The 17,262-nt window shown below is 38.2% G+C and overlaps 1 protein-coding gene across 2 annotated transcripts in view; it reads right to left on the reverse strand.

The window, feature by feature from the left end:
• Positions 1-17,262, reverse strand: part of TRANK1 (tetratricopeptide repeat and ankyrin repeat containing 1) — a 69,970-nt gene that overhangs the window by 37,684 nt on the left and 15,024 nt on the right. For both annotated transcript variants that reach the window (XM_067560928.1, XM_067560927.1), the window contains exons 3-9: positions 11,141-11,267; positions 9,294-9,444; positions 8,121-8,239; positions 6,123-6,206; positions 3,119-3,257; positions 2,413-2,544; positions 555-725 (exon numbers count right to left, since the gene is read on the reverse strand). In XM_067560928.1, coding sequence (XP_067417029.1) covers positions 555-725; positions 2,413-2,544; positions 3,119-3,257; positions 6,123-6,206; positions 8,121-8,239; positions 9,294-9,444; positions 11,141-11,267 — 923 coding nt within the window. The remainder of the gene's footprint in view (positions 1-554; positions 726-2,412; positions 2,545-3,118; positions 3,258-6,122; positions 6,207-8,120; positions 8,240-9,293; positions 9,445-11,140; positions 11,268-17,262) is intronic.

Genomic DNA, 17,262 nt, shown 5'->3' on the forward strand with positions numbered 1-17,262 from the left:
GAGAGGAGTTGACTAACAGAGAGGGGAAGAAAAGTGAAAGGACAACAATTACAGCAATAATTCCATTTAGACGTGAACATCTTGGTGGCTAAATTTTTTTTTTAATAAAAATAATGATGGTAGGATTCATCATAGAAGCAGCAAGACTTCAGGAGGAATCTGAATGAGGCGCAGATAATAGTTCAGCAGGTCAAGACTAAGAGGGCATTCTGGGCATCAAAGGTAGTTTGAAAAGCTACAGAGGTGCCTGTGGGAGAAGCAGACAACAGGACGTTGAAAAGGCGTCACTGGCAGAGCAGAGAAACTTCAGGGTGGTGCAGTAAGAAGTCAGAAATGTCAGAGGGGCTGTTATGTAGGCCTTTGAAGACAAAGACAAGATGTTTAAGCCTGATGCAGTGGACAAGGGGGAGGCACGGTAGCAATCACAAAAGCACACTTTGATATTCTTTCCCCAGAGAAAAAAACTGTATAAAACTTACCTGTTACAACCTATGAGAAGTGTAACATTTCTGTATGAGAAGAATGTCATTTAAAAGAGGGAAAGCAATCAGTACCTGGTGATTCCTTAGAGAAAGAAGCACGTCTTGCTAAATGATTGTTGATTATATCTACTGCCTTGAAGTTTTTATTTTTTTTCAAGATATCTGTGGCACACCTTGCTTGTGCATCTGGAATAGTGGGATCCACCCCAGCATTTAGGAGCATCTGCACATTTTCTATCTGACCTGAAACATAAAATAAATACAGTAGAGAGATGGTGCAAAACTTTTGTTCAGAATAAAAGAAAAATTACTGCCATGGTTTCAAATGTTTTTTTAATCAAACAAAGAATAGTTCAATTTTACAGAAGTAGTAGTTATACTTGGAGTTGGTCTTTACAGGAAACAAGGTGTTTTGCCAATTTGTTTTTTGTGGGTTTGTTTTGGTTTGGTTGGTGAAAGAGGAAAGCATGTTCAAAAATATCTAAGATACTTAGTGTGAAACCAACAGGTTTTTTCCATACCAGAAGTGGCATAAAAGCACGACTACCTAACGATAAGCCTTGTAGCATATATTGTCTCCATTTTGATGAATATGAGAGTACCATCATTCCCTTTAGTAGAAGCTAGTATTCTAATATAACCGCACTTAAAACTCTGCAGAACAAACATTACAGGCCATAACACAAAATGTAAATTCTGATTTGAAACCCTGACACAATATCTTTAGTACACCATAAGGCTCTATATTCCTGTCTGACTTTGTCACATTCCATTATGATGGGCATTACGCTACCCTGAGAGAAGGATATACTCTCTTTGCCTCAAACAGCTGAACAAGTGTTATAAATCACAGTCAAAGAACAGCCAGGAGGAGCATTGGAGACTCAAGAGATCGGCCAAGCAAGTAAAAGGAGCATATATGATTGCCAGGAAAGCTGCACAAGATTATTTCCATTTTTCTCAGACACAAGTGGAAGGTCAACAACTTCTATCACTGTACATATCTCACTTGCTAGAATACCACAGGAAAACTTGGAGGAAAAAAAGTTGGGAAGTAGTGAGACACCTTTGCACACTCAACACAGTTTTCTTGCTTTTGTGCACTCATGCTTTACCATTCATGTTATGACAAAACTCAATTAAAATAAAAATAGCTCTGAAATTTCTTCCATCATCTGTTTTCCAAGAACTCTACTCATTTAGCAACAGATGGGATAGCTGTGAGAGAAGAACTGTGACTCCTCCACAGCAAACTAAATTAGACAGTCTGTGTGAGGGAGGCACCAGAATGCCACTGTGTTTAATAAACTAAGAGTCTAGTTAGTGCAACTTCAGGATTGAGGCTTACTTCCTGTTGCCACCCAGTGGATTGATTAAGAAATGCAAATAAAAAGCAAGCCAAGTTTCTATAGTCAGAAATAAATATATCCACAGAGATGGCACGGCTATTTGACCCCCACAAGAAACTTAAAGGAAAGCAGCTCTCAAAGTTTACATGTCTAAGCCAAGACACGTTGCTATGGTCATCAAGGGAAATTTTGAGTTGGTTCTCCTCTACAAACAAGAAACAAAAACTCCACACAAGTTGAAGGCTTAACACTTTTTTAAATTTATGAGAGCATCAATACATAAATAAACCAAGAAAGAAAGATATATATAAATTGTACCAAGTTGTGGCTAAATCTTAATCAACCAAACAAAATACAAGACCATACACAGAACTGCTATGCAAAATAATGAAGAAATTGGCCACCAAACCAGTGAGTTCTGCTATATTTGCTATAGTTATAAATATACACTGAGCCTGTAAGCCTTTTGTCATGAAATTGCAAGCCTTCTTGGCATGAAATAAAGATTATTCATGTCTGGAGATTTTTTTCCTTTTGCCATAACAAAAACTAATGAAAAAAGTCAATTTTTAATTACATACGTTTCATAGGATATCCACTGGAATGAGACGCTGCAACATGCAGGACCGTGCAACCATCCCGGTCTTGCTGGTTAATACTATGCTTCAAGTCTGGTATGTGATCTAATAGCCATCTGAAAAGATGGTTCCCTTCTGAAATGATTATAAATTAAACCACATGTTATTAAACGGTACTCTTTGTCCTGTTAGGACAGAATAGGGGAAGTATTATTGCTTTTCCCCCATAGGTGAACAGACAAGCTATCAAACACTCTCTCTTTAAAGCTAGGGATGATAGAGAGGGAAGCATAGTGTAAAATACCAAGCAACAAATGGTGTCAAGTGCCAGCTGCATTTTTGGAGATAAACAACCGAATTTTGCCCTAACACACACACAACTCTGAATTTGGCCTGAACATTTTAAACATGTACCCTTCTCCCCAGACAGGTTTTTCAGAGTTGAGATGTTCAGGGTCTGAGATGTTCACATCAGTTACACTTCAGCTTTGAGTGTGTCACTGTTAGGCTCACATGACTACCAGGTATACATGAATTGGACACATGTAGTTTAAGTAATATTTTTAAAGAGTAATTACTAGAGCTATGGAAGATTATGCATTTTGGATTTGAGCTTACTTTAGATAGTTAAACATGAGCTTTATCTGCAACTTCTCTGTAAGTTGACTATAGTTGCTTTTGTTTTATATTGACATGGAACATCACTCACTTGCTTTGATACAGAGGTTGATGATTGCGTGAAGTGGGTATGCTCCAATGCTCCCAACATTTGCTCCAATGGTGATGAGCCATGCCACCAATTCCGGTACCCTTTCCATTCTCTCATAATGGCTAAACAGAACATATTTCTGATAAAGAAATAGGGAGATATATTATAGTTATATTATTTTACACATATGAAAGAAATCATCTTTTTAGTCCTGTTACCTTTTCAGCCTGGGCAAACTTTTTGACTATTTAGGAATTCAGTATAATAAAAACAAAAGCAAATGAATAAATAATGGCCACCTGCCTTATCCAATATTAAATTGAATTACACATATTTATTATTTATATTACAGTAGTACCTAGAGCCCCAGATCAGAGTCAGGGACCTGTTTTGCTCCATCACTGCCCCCAAAAGTCTCTCAATCAAAAGGTTGGTTTTTTTTTTGTTAATTTTATACACACACACACACACACACAAATATATATATACACACACACACACGCACAGTGTATATTGTATATTATGTATCTCTATTTATTCTTATATAGCTAAATATTTCCCATTTTTTATGGTTTTTAAATATTGGTCTCCACACATATTGCAGACATCTGCAACATTTAAGTTTAATGACCTCTTTAATTAAGCTTATGACCTCATTTCAAATTCTGATTGGCAAAAGTTACTGTTTACAATCCAAAGTGAAAATACTATATACACCTGCAAAAACAAAAGCAGCACTGGAAACTCCACCTGAAAAAGCTACATTTTTTCTAATTTCCTCAAAAGGAAAACAACATTTGGTGATTTTCCATCTTGAATTTTTGACACTCTTCATTCACATATATAAAAATATATGGGAAAAATGTCAGGAACAAAAACTGATAGCATGAGAGTTAGATTAAAGTAAACACTGTGTCCTATAATTTCATAATGGTGATCATACTGGTAAGGAACACAGCCATGTCAGGTTTGCCTGCCTCTCTCTACCTGTAGACTTCAGTTCAGCCTCTGAGAAGTATGGCTCCTAGATCCTGGGCCCTTTATACATCCTCTACACCATTTACAATAGTTAACTATAAATAAGTTTTTCTGAGGTGATTAAAAGCTATAATCAGCCAAATGTGGTTAATTGTCTTTACATTTCCTTTTGCCTTCCCTTCTTTCTCAGGGCTTCTTCTCTTCCCTGCATCATCCAAAGTACAGTATTCCACAGATACAAGTATAAAACAGCCCCAGTTTCAAAGATGTACAGTAAAAATACTAATTGTGCTGTTGAATTACAGGATAAGTGGCAACCCCTGACATACTCCATCATATACCCTACTATAGTGTTAACCTTTTAGCCAGTAAATATATCTGTACAGAGCTTACTTTATAGTCCCCTAATTTATATATTTTCTTAAACTTTCCACTATCTGATTTCAAACCACTGAAGATGAAGCATTTTTAACAGCAGAACAAAGAGAACCTTAGCATAAAACTCACTGTAAAAGCACACATCATCAGCAGGCTCAGTACAATTCCACAGCAGGTTTTTAATAATTTATTTTAACAAATAGCTGTTGTGTGCAAATTGTACAATCTGATTTATGTTTAAAAAAAGCAAACACAGAAAACCTATGGATGGCTAGTTTCATAATTCTAAACAGATCCTGCTTTGCTTTTGCTTTTGCAATTGTAACACATTGATTAGCCCATCATACGACAGGGGATGTTAAATTATGCCTTATTATGGTTTCTTTGAAACTGAGACAACCTATGGACAGGGCCTGATCTTGCACTGCTAAGGACAATGGGAAAGCGGTCATTAAAGTCAACGAAAGCAGGATCAGGACTGCAGCATTTATGGAGGCAGAAATCCTCCCTGTTGCGATAAAGCTTTGGAATGCCCCAAATGAAGAACAGTCCATGGAGACATCATATGAGGGTGAGGGCTCCAAACACACTGCTTGGCAGACAGCAAACATCTCAGCTGAAGGGATTAGGCATCATGGCCAACGGATCTATGACTACACTGATCCAACTTCCCAAATCCCTACACACAGAGACAACAGCCAAGGCTGCACTTTATTAGCTATAGCAGTTGCTGTCAAATAGCTAAGCAGGTATCCAACACCCTACCAGTAGATGTAGGAAGGGAGTATTCCATCCCCAAATCCTGCATAGAGTCCATGAGTAAAGCCCTTTACCTGGGTTTTGTACAGAGGGCCAAGAACTAGCCCAAAGTGAATACAAAATGCATTATATGTAGGCATGGCAGAATTCAATTTTTATTTGTTTATTATTTTGCCAGATAAGATCAATGTTTATTTTTAGGCATATTTTTAGTTTTTATTGATTTAAGTTTTCACACTTCTGGGAAATAATCAGGTGTCAGACAATAATTATTTAATAACAGACGTTGAGATTCAAAAAGTTAAAATAGAACTGTTAAAACAGAAATTGTCAACATCATGTCAAAATAGGCAAAGTGAACATCCTTAAATCAAACTCTAATAAGTTCTCAAACAGCATTTTTCTTACTTTGCGTATCTGTAAATTATTATTCATAGAAATATTTTTTCGTTGGTTTGTGTGTGTACAGTGAAATCAACATTTACTGATAAAAATCTAATCCTTCCAAGTCTAACTATGTCCAATGTGGATGATAAATAACCTTAGTCATGTAATATAATCAATTTAATACAGCTACCACGCTCTCACAATTGATTTATCAATTTGAGTTTATAGTGCAGGTTACCAAACCTAACACAAACAAGCCTCCTACTTTTTGTCACACACAAAAATTAGTGTATTATAGAGCTCACTGAAACATTTCTAACATTTTGATGAAAAAGGGTACAAATTTCAGACAAAATTTGACCAGCACTAATTACATATATTTATCAAACTGATATTTGTTTAATCTGTGCTCACTCTTAAGTAATTTAGTAAAACAACTGTTAAAAAAAAGAAAAGGCAGTCAATCATCTTGTTAAACAAAATACATGTGCCAGCACTGTACCTCAAAAAGATCCTTCAGCGATAACTGAGTGACTCTGATATTTCTTGGCAATGTGTCTCTCTCAACTGCCAGCAACATCAAGGACTAGGAAAAACAAATATTTGTGAGCCTATAAGCATTCAGATACTAACTTTAAGTTTGTTTAAATGCATTGACAAACAAAGGGAAAATATGACCAGTGCTCTCTACAGATATAATTTTTAATATTGTCTATTGTTTGTAATAACCTGTCAGGTTCTCAAACATTAAAATTTCCTTTTCCTTCTCACTCATTAAATCATTTAACTTGACAAACACTTTTTCCCCACCTGTGCTTCTCATCAGGCACAAGTCTCTACAAGGCTGCATCATTTGCCATCACATTTATGCTTCAGCATCATCAGTAATAAAAGCATATCTCTGGCAATGTGTGTTTGTGTGTCTGCTTAGGATTCAGCCAGTGCCCTGAAGCAGGAAACACGATAGATCAGTGATACTCAGACCTCAGTGGTTCAGGAGCCAAATTAGCGATCAACGTTACCCAAAAGAGCAACAGCAGTGTGACTTCATGGTTTCATTTATTATAGTACTATGCAGTCATATTTAAAGGGTATGACAGGGGAAATAGTTAGGATTTTTATCCATATTTTATTATTGTCAGAGCAAAATGACTGACCCAGTATTATTATTTTATCAACTACAGTTGGTTAATACATAGTAAAAGCATCCTAATTGGGTAATAAAATCACACAGTATTTTAATATTATGTGCTGCAAAGAGCAGCAGGAGAGACATTAAAGAGCCACTTGTGGCTCGTGAGCCTCAGTCTGAGTATCACAGCTATAGACCCGACGAAAAGAATAGCTACTGAAGGATTCTCTTAGTGACAGAGCGATGGCTTGATATATTTTTAAACACCCAGGCTGCATTCTCCATTTGATTACAAGAGAACCTTTTTGAAACTTCTTGAAAGTTTTCTTCTAAACTAGATACAGCTTATACCAAAAAGGCCAGAATACAAAACAAACAAAAATCAACTAAACAAACCATTGATATTATTGTTAACACTCTCCCATATACACATTGGGGCAGACCTTCATTTGATGTAAATTGTCATGGCTTCATTGAAATCAATGGGGTTATGACAATTTACATCACTTGAGAATATGCCTCGGTGTGTTAATATATGCAAAGCAATTCCTAAATCTTTCTATCTATATTTGTGCCAAACTGCCCTAAAGAATTTATCTTGTTCCTTGGATATCTGATAAATTCTCACAAAAATCAGATGTGGAATAGCTCCTTAACAGTACTGGAGGTCAATGATGGCACTTGCATGAAAATACCCCAATGCTCCTATGAAAACAATAGATTGTCGTGATTACTATCTTCAGGAACAAAGCTCAGCTTCAAGGATACAAATTACAAGAATCTAAAAATGTGTATTTCAGATCATTAGATGATCTGTCTAGATGGTTATTATACCATTCAGAATTTAAAGAAGTACCATCAAATCTTGTCAGTTAAAAAAAAAAAGTGATAATTAAATTAATTTCAGATATGACACCAGCTCATCAGTTTTCTAGCTAGTTTTTGTGATTTAGAAATTATACATTCCTATTTTTGTTCTCCACTTCTCTGTTGCTGTGTTAAAGATCCATACAAATCAGAAGACTGACTGGTCATACCAAAGAAACAGTAAAACAAGCCATAAATACAAATTAAAACAAATACTTTTTCTCTAATCTCTTTGAATTACACTCATTTGAAGTGTTGTAACCACAGTAAACAAAGAGAGGCACAAATAAGATTTTGAAGTTGTCTGTGTTCCTTTCAAAAGTCAAAGAAGTTTAGAAACTATTTTCTACTCAGTTTCTATTTTTTCTAATTCTAAAAATCAAGACATTTGCACATGGGAACAATAACTTCAGATTTAAAAAGCAATTTAAGAAAATTAAATGTTACACTGAAAAAAATAAATTATGAACAGACATGTTCCTGGCACAGTGATAAACTTACTTGCCACATTCCTTTCTTGGCCAATTTTTCTATTGCCACCTGCCAAACTAATGCATCGAATCTTTCATTCAAAATGTTCTTAAAGATGGAAAGAAAATATGGCGCTATACATTTTTCATCTAAGAAAAGAAGAAAGAAGAAGTGTTTAGCATATGCAACTTTTACAAACTGTGCTCTCCAAGTATATCAATTCATTACATATGGTCAGTTTTTCAGTAGTGATTAGCACACTGAACCATTTAAAATTAGAACATACAATTCACATAACTAATTAATACTAGTAAGATGTCTGCTCACTAACTGGTAAGGGTGCATTATTTTCAGATGCCACAGTTTTCATGAGCAATATGAAATTAACCATTTGTTTTGGAAAAATCTCTGAAGCTCACAGAAATCTAAAACCATCCACCACTTTTTCCATTTACTGTGCATGCACAAAGAAGTGTATATAAGTGACCACACTTACTACAACAGGGATGAGAGTGCATGAAGCAAGTGAGAAAGGCATTGCCGGAAGCTAGATGGCATGCCCTTGGGCTCTCTCAGGCAAAGCTTGTAAACCAGATCACTGAGCAACAGTGAGACAAAGGGATAGGAGGGAACATAGGCACTTGAGAGAGGGGATCTGACTCTCCCTCAGAAATAAGATTTGGGGAATGGGAAAAGCCAAATATCCTATGTTCTTTTCTTTTCCCTCTTCCCACTGCTACCCTCACAGGCCTTCCTACAATTTGCTCTGTAGTGTATTCCACAACTTAATACATTTCACTGTAAGTTTTTCCGGATAGTAAACCTAAAATTTTCTCTTTCTTCATTACATAGGTTTCATGAAGTTTTTCACCTCCCACGACTTTTCATTTTTTAAGGAAGTAATTAGAACCGGTTGAAATTTAACACAACTGGGGCACTTCTGTGAGAGAACTTATTAATTTACAGGGCAGTGTTTTGGGAATGTGGATATTTTACATACATAAACAGGACTGAAACTATTAATAATTGTTTACAGTGGCTACTGTACAACTATCACGTTAATAATTTTCAAATTTGACCCAGGTCAGTGGTGATCAAATAACGATCTCAGGAAGAATGGCTCCAAATCCCATAACCCCCTCAGCTGTCCTGTCCCTATTAAAACAGAGTCTAAATACAATACAAGCCTCAATTCCAATTTACCATTAACACTTATGAAGATTCCAACTATAAAATCAGCAATTTGAGACTGATCCATAGAACTACACAGAAGATTCAAACCACGAGAAAATGTAATAACTGCATCTTCAGTTCTCGACAGCTGCAGCAGTGAATAGCCATATCTATAGTAGCCCTGGATGGGGGAAGAGAAACAAAACAAAGTCACATCTCATTATTTCTAAATTTGGAAGATTAGGAGCTCATCTCTGAAAGCCCTACATAAAACTTTCAGTAACTTTACAATGGGACCTTTTCCTGAATAAGATTTTGCAGGATTGGACCTAACTGCATACAAAGTTATCAACATCTTAAACAATTGAGAGAATTACTTCTGTATCAACATAACAAAGCTGTAAAATATTATGGGCATATAAATATGAATGTTTTAGTCTCCTGAAGACCCAATAGCTTTGGAAAATTAAATTAAATGTTTCTGTAAACAAAAATTTTCAGAGATCCTCATTATTAAGCTAACATTATCATTTTCTAGTCCCAAATGATTAATCATGCCCCCAAATGTACCTCATATGTGGGTTATACTACTTACTACTCTCTCAACTCGTTACACACATAAGCTCAAAGAATTCTGTAAGAATAAATGTGAGTTGGCACTCATTGGTAGGAACCCAAGAAAAAACAGATTTAAAAAAAAAAAAAACCCTCACAGCAGTGTTACAGGTGAAGTAACAAATTTCACAGAATATGCATGGAATGCAGTCACAGAAAGGTCACTGCTGCATTCCTTCACATAAAAATCAGCTGTTGAGTTCCCCCCAGACTGTTGCAATTCTTTCCAACAGCAGAGAGGCAGAGGTGGGCATCTGCACATGCCAGTCTCATGCCCAGTGCAGCTTGCAGCGTGTGTTCCAAGTGACGGCGCCAGCGGCTACTATGCCTTGCATAAAATCAGCCACATGCCGCACAGAGCATGATACTGTTGCATGCAAATGTCTGCTTCTGCCTCCCTGCTGAGGCTGAAGCTGCTTGTATTCCAAGCAGTGGCGGTACTGGCTACCGTGCCTTGCATAAAACCGGACGCCACGATCCCCCAAACCACTGCTCCAACATGATGCTGTCATGGGCTATGAACCATATCAAGCAGGAGTCTATTGGAGGGAAAAAAACAAAAACAAAAACCCAGTTTTATGCTAATTTCACAATTTCAGATTCACTGTGAAACTGCAGTTTTCTCAGGGCCACACTCATTGGAACTGCTCACCCCTGTATTTCACATATTATCGATGGCATTAAGTGTATAGAAAGAAAGCAGAGAACCCTCTATCAAGACTTGAAAATAACCAAAGAACAAACTGACTATCAGATACATTTCAACCCCCTCACATTGCAGCAAAACACTTCATTAAGGGATCTTGAACATGTGCTTATCTAAAAAACTCCAGTACCATTTTCAGTATCTTTTAAAGTATATGGCTTAGACAATAGGACTTTAAGTATACATTTAACTGTTTCACTGAATTGGGGGCACAGTGAAATCAGTTTTCACCAGACAGCTTGTTAAACTGGAATTTGCACAGTGCAACGAAACATGGGAATTTCATTCTACAACACCTAAATATGATTTCATTAAACCTGGGTTCACAGTAAGCTAGTTCCTGGTCATTCAAAATACAATTGCAATTTTAATTTTTTTATGTCAAAACATATATTCAGCTACTTATTAGGGATCTTGAAGTCACTATTTTCTTGTTCTTCTTAACAGGAGGGGTATTTCTGTACTAATCTTTCAAAAACTAATTTTGAATCTTGTTTAGAGTAGTAAGGCCGTAAGCAGTAAGCATTGCTGACATGTTGGATTAAACATGCAGTACCTTAACATAAGACAAATCCCATTGGAGGCTCTCCTTGGCACAGTGATATGCTTCTTCCCATTTACCAAGGCTGTAAAAGGCATTTGATTTGTTGCACAGTAACACAGCCATATCTCGATGCGAAACCCTAAGAAAATTAACAATATTAATGTTTAATTGATTTTAAACTCTTCAGTTTATTCCACCAAAACACAGAATTACCATAGAAAAAGACATCCTCTAGAAAATAAAGATCCTGCACATTCAGTTATCTCAATTCCATCACTTTTAGCAATATCCCATTGGAAAAAAACCTACTTTAATACAATATTAATGTTACAAGGTGAAGTCAAGAAATAAGAAGTTATGGTTGTGCATGCCATCTTAACTCTACACTCACCCTTTTGGGGGTATACGTTAAATACAGTCTATTTTATGACTGCATACCCTATCTTTCACTTCATCTCTGAAGAAAAATATTGAAAGTACATTGGTTCAGTTAAGCAATTTAGATGGGTGCATGATCAGGTCCAAGGCCTGAGTGGAACACTGGCGGTGTGACCTGCAGATGATAAGGAGAGCAAGTGTGCTTCAGTAACCAAGAAAACAAACTAAAAATACAGAGCTAAATCCTTGGCTGATGTGAGCTGGCATAACTCCATAGACGTCAAATTTATACCAGTTGAGGATCTGGAAGAACTTCTTAGAAGAACATTATCAGTGATCGAGACCCAAGTCAGAACTAAATTAATTTGAGTACTGGGGATTGCCCCAAGTTCCAAAACCGATGGACCCAAGAGAATGTCTAGAAAAATGTATGCAAAACATCCTGAACCTAGACACCAAGGCTTTGGATTGGGACTGAGGAGGAGCGGAGATACAATCCCAGCTTTGTCACAATATCTCTAAGCCTCCATTCTTTACTTCAGAGGGATATTGTGATGATAAATGCATTATTTTGTGTGAGGTGCTGAGATATTACTGTGTTTGGGGGCTGGGAAGAGCATAAGTACAACAGATACACTCATAGACTTTAAGGCCAGAAGGGACCATCATAATCTTCTGAGCTCCTGCACATTGCAGGCCACAGAACCTGACCCACCCGCTCCTACAGTAGGCCCATAACTTCTGGCTGTTACTGAAGTCCTTAAATCTTGATGTGAAGACTTCATGTTACAAAGAATCCATCATAAACTCTAGTTCAAACCAGCAAATGACCCATGCCACACACTAAAGAGGAAGACCAAAACAAAACAAAACAAAAACAAAACCCGCACCCAGAATCCCTGCCAATTTGACCTGGGGGAAAATTTCTTTCCAACTCGAAATACGTCAGTCCGTTAGACCTTGAGCATATGGGCAAGATACCCCAGCCAGACATCTGGGAAAGAATACTCTGTATTAACTCAGAGCCCTCTCCATCTGTCCCCCACCTCTGGCCTTTGGAAATATTTGCTAAAAGCAGTTGCAGATGGTCCATATGCCATTGTAGGAAGTCTCATCATACTGTATCCTCCGTAAACTTGTCAAGCTCAGTCTTGATAGCAATTAGTTTTTTTGCCCCTACTCCTCCCCTTGGAAGTCTATTTCAGAACTTCACTCCTCTGATGGTTAGAAACCTTCATCTAATTTCAAGACTGAACTTATTGATAGGCAGTTTATACCCATTTGTTCTTGTGGCAGCATTTGCATTTAACTTAAATAACTCCTCGCCCTCCGTGGTGTTTATCCCTCCAAAGTATTTATAGAGAGCAATCATGTCTCCCCTCTGCCTTCATTTGGTTAAGCTAAACAAGCCAAGCTCTTTAAGTCTCTTCTCATAAGGTAGGTTTTCCATTCTTCTCTCTGCACATGTTCTAGCTTAAATTCATCTTTCTTAAACATAGGAGACCAAAATGGCACACAGTATTTCACATAAGGTCTCACCAGTGCCTTTTATAATGGTACTAATACTTCCCTATCTGTACTGGAAATACTCACCTGATATATCCTTGGACTGCATTAGCTGTTTTCATGGCCCCATCCCATTGGTGGCTTAGAGTCATCCTTTGATCAACCAACACATCCAGTTCTTCTTCTCTGTTGCTTCCAATTGATACATCCCCAGTTTATAGCAAAAATTTCTTCTTGTTAGTTCCTAAATGCATGACTTTGCACTGTGCACTATTAACATTCATCCCATTTCCTTTTACTCCGGTTTTCAAGGTAATTCAAATCTTCTCATATGATATTCCAGTTCTTCTGGGTTTTGGCCATACCTCCCAACTTTGCATCATTTCCTAATTTTATTAGAACGCTCCCACTTTTTGTGCCAAAGTCATTAATGAAAATGTGAAAGAAGATTGGTCCCAAGACCAATCCCTGAGGAACTCTACTAGTTCCCTTCCTCCAGCCTGACCATTCACCTTTCAGTATGACCTGTTGTTCTTTACCTACCTTTCACTTCTCGTATTAATCCCCATCTTATCCAATTTAGCTAATAATGTCCCATCTGTATCAAATGCCTTACTGAAATCCAGGTAGATTAGATAACCAATTTTCTAGACAAAGAAAATACAGTACATCTTCTCAGTGAAACGAGTTCCTTCCAGAGTTGAGGATCCTCATTTGAACTTGTTCTACCTCAGCCTCCAACTTGTACAATTCTGACTCGGAGCTCAGATGCACCAGCTTTGTTGGGGTAAAGCACATATGGTGAAATTCATTCCCTGTGCCAAAGGCCAGCACAAGTCCTATGAAGCAATTAAATCCCTCAAAATAGAAATTAAATGGGATTTAAGTGGTGCACTGGCCTCATGCTGGCCCGTGTACAGGGTGAATTTCACCCATAAAGAAACTGCCTCTTTAGACTAAACTATAAAGGGATAGATCAAACCAATACTTTGAATTGCACCTAGAAACTCACTAAAAGTGAGCACAATCTCTGTTGCACAGGTGAAATGTTCCATGTGACCATCTGCTAAATAAGTGGGGAGCTGCATTCTGCCACATTAAGCAATGTTCTGAGTGGATGCTGGATTTTATTTTTCTTTCTGTTTAAATATTTAATTCACTTTTAATCATTTATGCCAGTGGGTCCCAAACATTTTTCCATCATGGACCCCTTTAGCATCTGCCTGACTGTCCCAGACCCCTTTCATTTCTGGTCCTACAGGAACGATCCGCCAGTGCAAGAACACCCCCTCCAGCATGACCTCTCACACATGGTGCATATGAGGTTACACTGCACGGAGGATGCCATTTTGAGAACAAAATAATGTCTTTCATACAGCATAAGTGCCAGAACGCTGTTCCGGTGTGTTCTGGACCTGGATCAAGGGATGAATCCCCACGTAATCCCTGGCAAACCCCCAGGGACCCACTTTGGGAACTACTAATCTATGGGTTTGTCTACACAAGAAAGTTGCACTGATTTAACTTAAATTGTTTTTTAACATGATTTAGTTAAACCAGTGCAAACTCATGTGTAGACATGCTCAGTTAGGTCCAAGAGTGTCTTATTTCAGTTTAATTTAAATCTGTTTGTAATTAACTTAAAATAAATCAGATTATGCTACTCAACCTGAAGTAAGTGTGTCCACATATGGGTTTGCATCAGTTAAACTAACTCATCTTAAATTCACACATTAAGTTAAACCATTGCAACTTTTTTGTTGCCCTGACAGACACACTGTGCGCAGGAGATGCTGGGAAATCCAGATGCAGAGAACAATTGGTGTGTTTTCAACTCTCTTCTTGTGAGCAATTGAGAAAAAAAAAAAAGAGCCTTTAGAAGGGAACTGGACTATAACTGGGTAGAGATCTTGCCAACCTCAATTTTAGTATACAGTACTCTCCAGAAATGGATGATTGACAATACTGTATTTCACTCTTTGATAGATCTATGCATGAATTAAAAGGAATTGCTTAGTAACACTTTCATTAGGGTGGGTGACATTTTTTTTTAAGAGCTAAAAAGAATAAGTCCTAAATAGTCCAAAATTGCTATGCTTTTTAAGAAACTTGGGTTACTCAATTACTCAGCTAGTATAAACTGGCATAGTTCTACGTAAGCCAATCTAAACCGCTCAAATTCTGGTTCCTTGTTTGAATTTTCTCTCTCTTCACATAATCCCTACGTAAGAAGCATTCCGTATGACTGTAGCTGGTAAGCAAACGACAATATTTTTGTCTTTTTTAAAAATACAGACAGACAATCACCTTCAACAAAGATCCACATATTGGATTTTATGCCCAAATCAAATTATTTCTAAGAAAGTCTGTGTTAACAGTAAAGCAATGTGTAACAAATGTTTTGAGGAACTGAGATTTTAAAGTGCCATAATAAAGCCCATGGGAGAAAATCCCAATATGTAAAAGAAATAGCTTTAGCTTTCTTTCCTGTGTCTTTCCAAAAACACAATAAGCAATTTCTTCACCTATCAAAATACTGAAAATGAAAAACAAATATCTAAGGTTTATTGATTTCCCCCCCTCACTGAATCAATACAAGTTCAAGAAATAAAAAGATGTAGAAATAGCTCTGTTTTGGAGAAGCTCTCTGTGACAGGTATGGCAATTTCCAAGAGAAACCTCACTGAATTAAAGTTAAACCTGTGGCAGATGCTGGCTTCCCTCTAGTGGGACTCACGCTTTACTCCTCGTAGTGGGCCGGGGAGTTGCCAGTCACCCCGGCTTCCCGGGGGGGGGGGAGGGACCCGGGCCCACCCGCTCCTCCGGGTCTCAGCCCAGCAGCCCTGTGAGTAGCAGCTGAGCTGCTGGCACTGTATTTGCAGCTGCAGTCTTTTTCCCCTGGGCTACTTCCCCCACCCGGTCCTTCTGGCCTCTCAGGCCCTGTTTTCCTTGTTGCCCCGAACTGGGCTTCCTGACCCAGGCCGCTGTGCCTGGGGAAGGGTTTCAGTCTGGCCAGAGGCAGGCTCCCCCCTCTCCTAGGGCTCCTCCGTACTTCCACCATTCTCCAGTCTGCTTCTCAGTTCCTCGCAGCACACCTACTTCCTCCAGCTTGTGCTGTTTCTCTGGAGCAGTGGGCTTTTAACAGGCAACTGGCTGGGCCTTAATTGGCCTCAGCTGCTCCTGATTGCCTCTCCTGACTCTGACTAGGCTGCAGGGAATAAAGCCCTGATCATTCTGGGGCTTACATACCTCCCTTCCCATACTCTCCGGCAGCCTTCTGCCCTTGCTATATCACAAACCTTATTGAATTAAGTTTAAGTATTTTAGGAGTTCATTATATTAAAAGCGAAAATATTTGTGTGTTATTATAGGATTGTATGTAACTTGTCTAGGAGACATGACATGACTAATGTAAACGTTGGTAAGTGTTACGAACCTCAAAGGACTCTTTTAAAGAATGGGCTAAGACCAGAATGAGCTGTTAGTTGTGTATGTTTCCTAGGAAATGCTTGGGAGAAAGGAAATGAAAATTACCCATCCATGATCCAACCTTGAGGAGAAATCCACTGTACAGCTCATTACCGATTCACAATCTCTTCAAAGACCACATCTGGATAAGGAGAGACTCTCAGATTCATGGGTGTGCTTGTTCTGAGCTAACAGCCATTATGAACTTATGATTCCAGAAAACCCTCGGTGGAGTTTGAAGAACTGTTCACTCGTCAGGGTCCTTATTGGAGTTGGGGTGATCTCTGGCAAGTTTATCATCATGCATTTTTGTTTTATTGTTTAATATGTTTTCTCTGTAATGCTCGTACTTTAAGAATAAAGGTGCTTGCTTCGGAAGAGCTGTGTGGTCATTTAACTGGCAATTACACTGTTTACCATCTCTGAGGAGAAAAGCTAAGCAAGCCTGCTTAGGCAGCCTGACTTTGCTGAGAAATTCACAGTGTAGGCAGGGGAATGTGCTGCCTGAAAATACCCTGGTCAGGAAGCAGAGAGATGTGAGTCTCCACCCAAGAGGGGTGACATCTGAGGAGCCGGAAGCCTCAGAGTGGGTGCTCTTGCTGGACCATGAGGCGGAAAAAGAGGTGCAGTTACCCTGAACTGTGATATTCTCAATGAACTACTTTGTCCTAACATGACCATAAAGGAGAGAGTTTGGATTCCCTTGTCCAGCATAGCCAGAGACGACGTGTTACTCAATGATTGGGGGGCACAATTTAAAGTTTCTGGGGGGCACATGACCA

The sequence above is a fragment of the Emydura macquarii genome, unplaced genomic scaffold (assembly GCF_026122565.2).
Source record: "Emydura macquarii macquarii isolate MOO-44397 ecotype Brisbane River unplaced genomic scaffold, CSIRO-AGI_Emac_v2 contig_2321, whole genome shotgun sequence".
In the NCBI taxonomy this organism is placed as follows: Eukaryota; Metazoa; Chordata; order Testudines; family Chelidae; genus Emydura; species Emydura macquarii.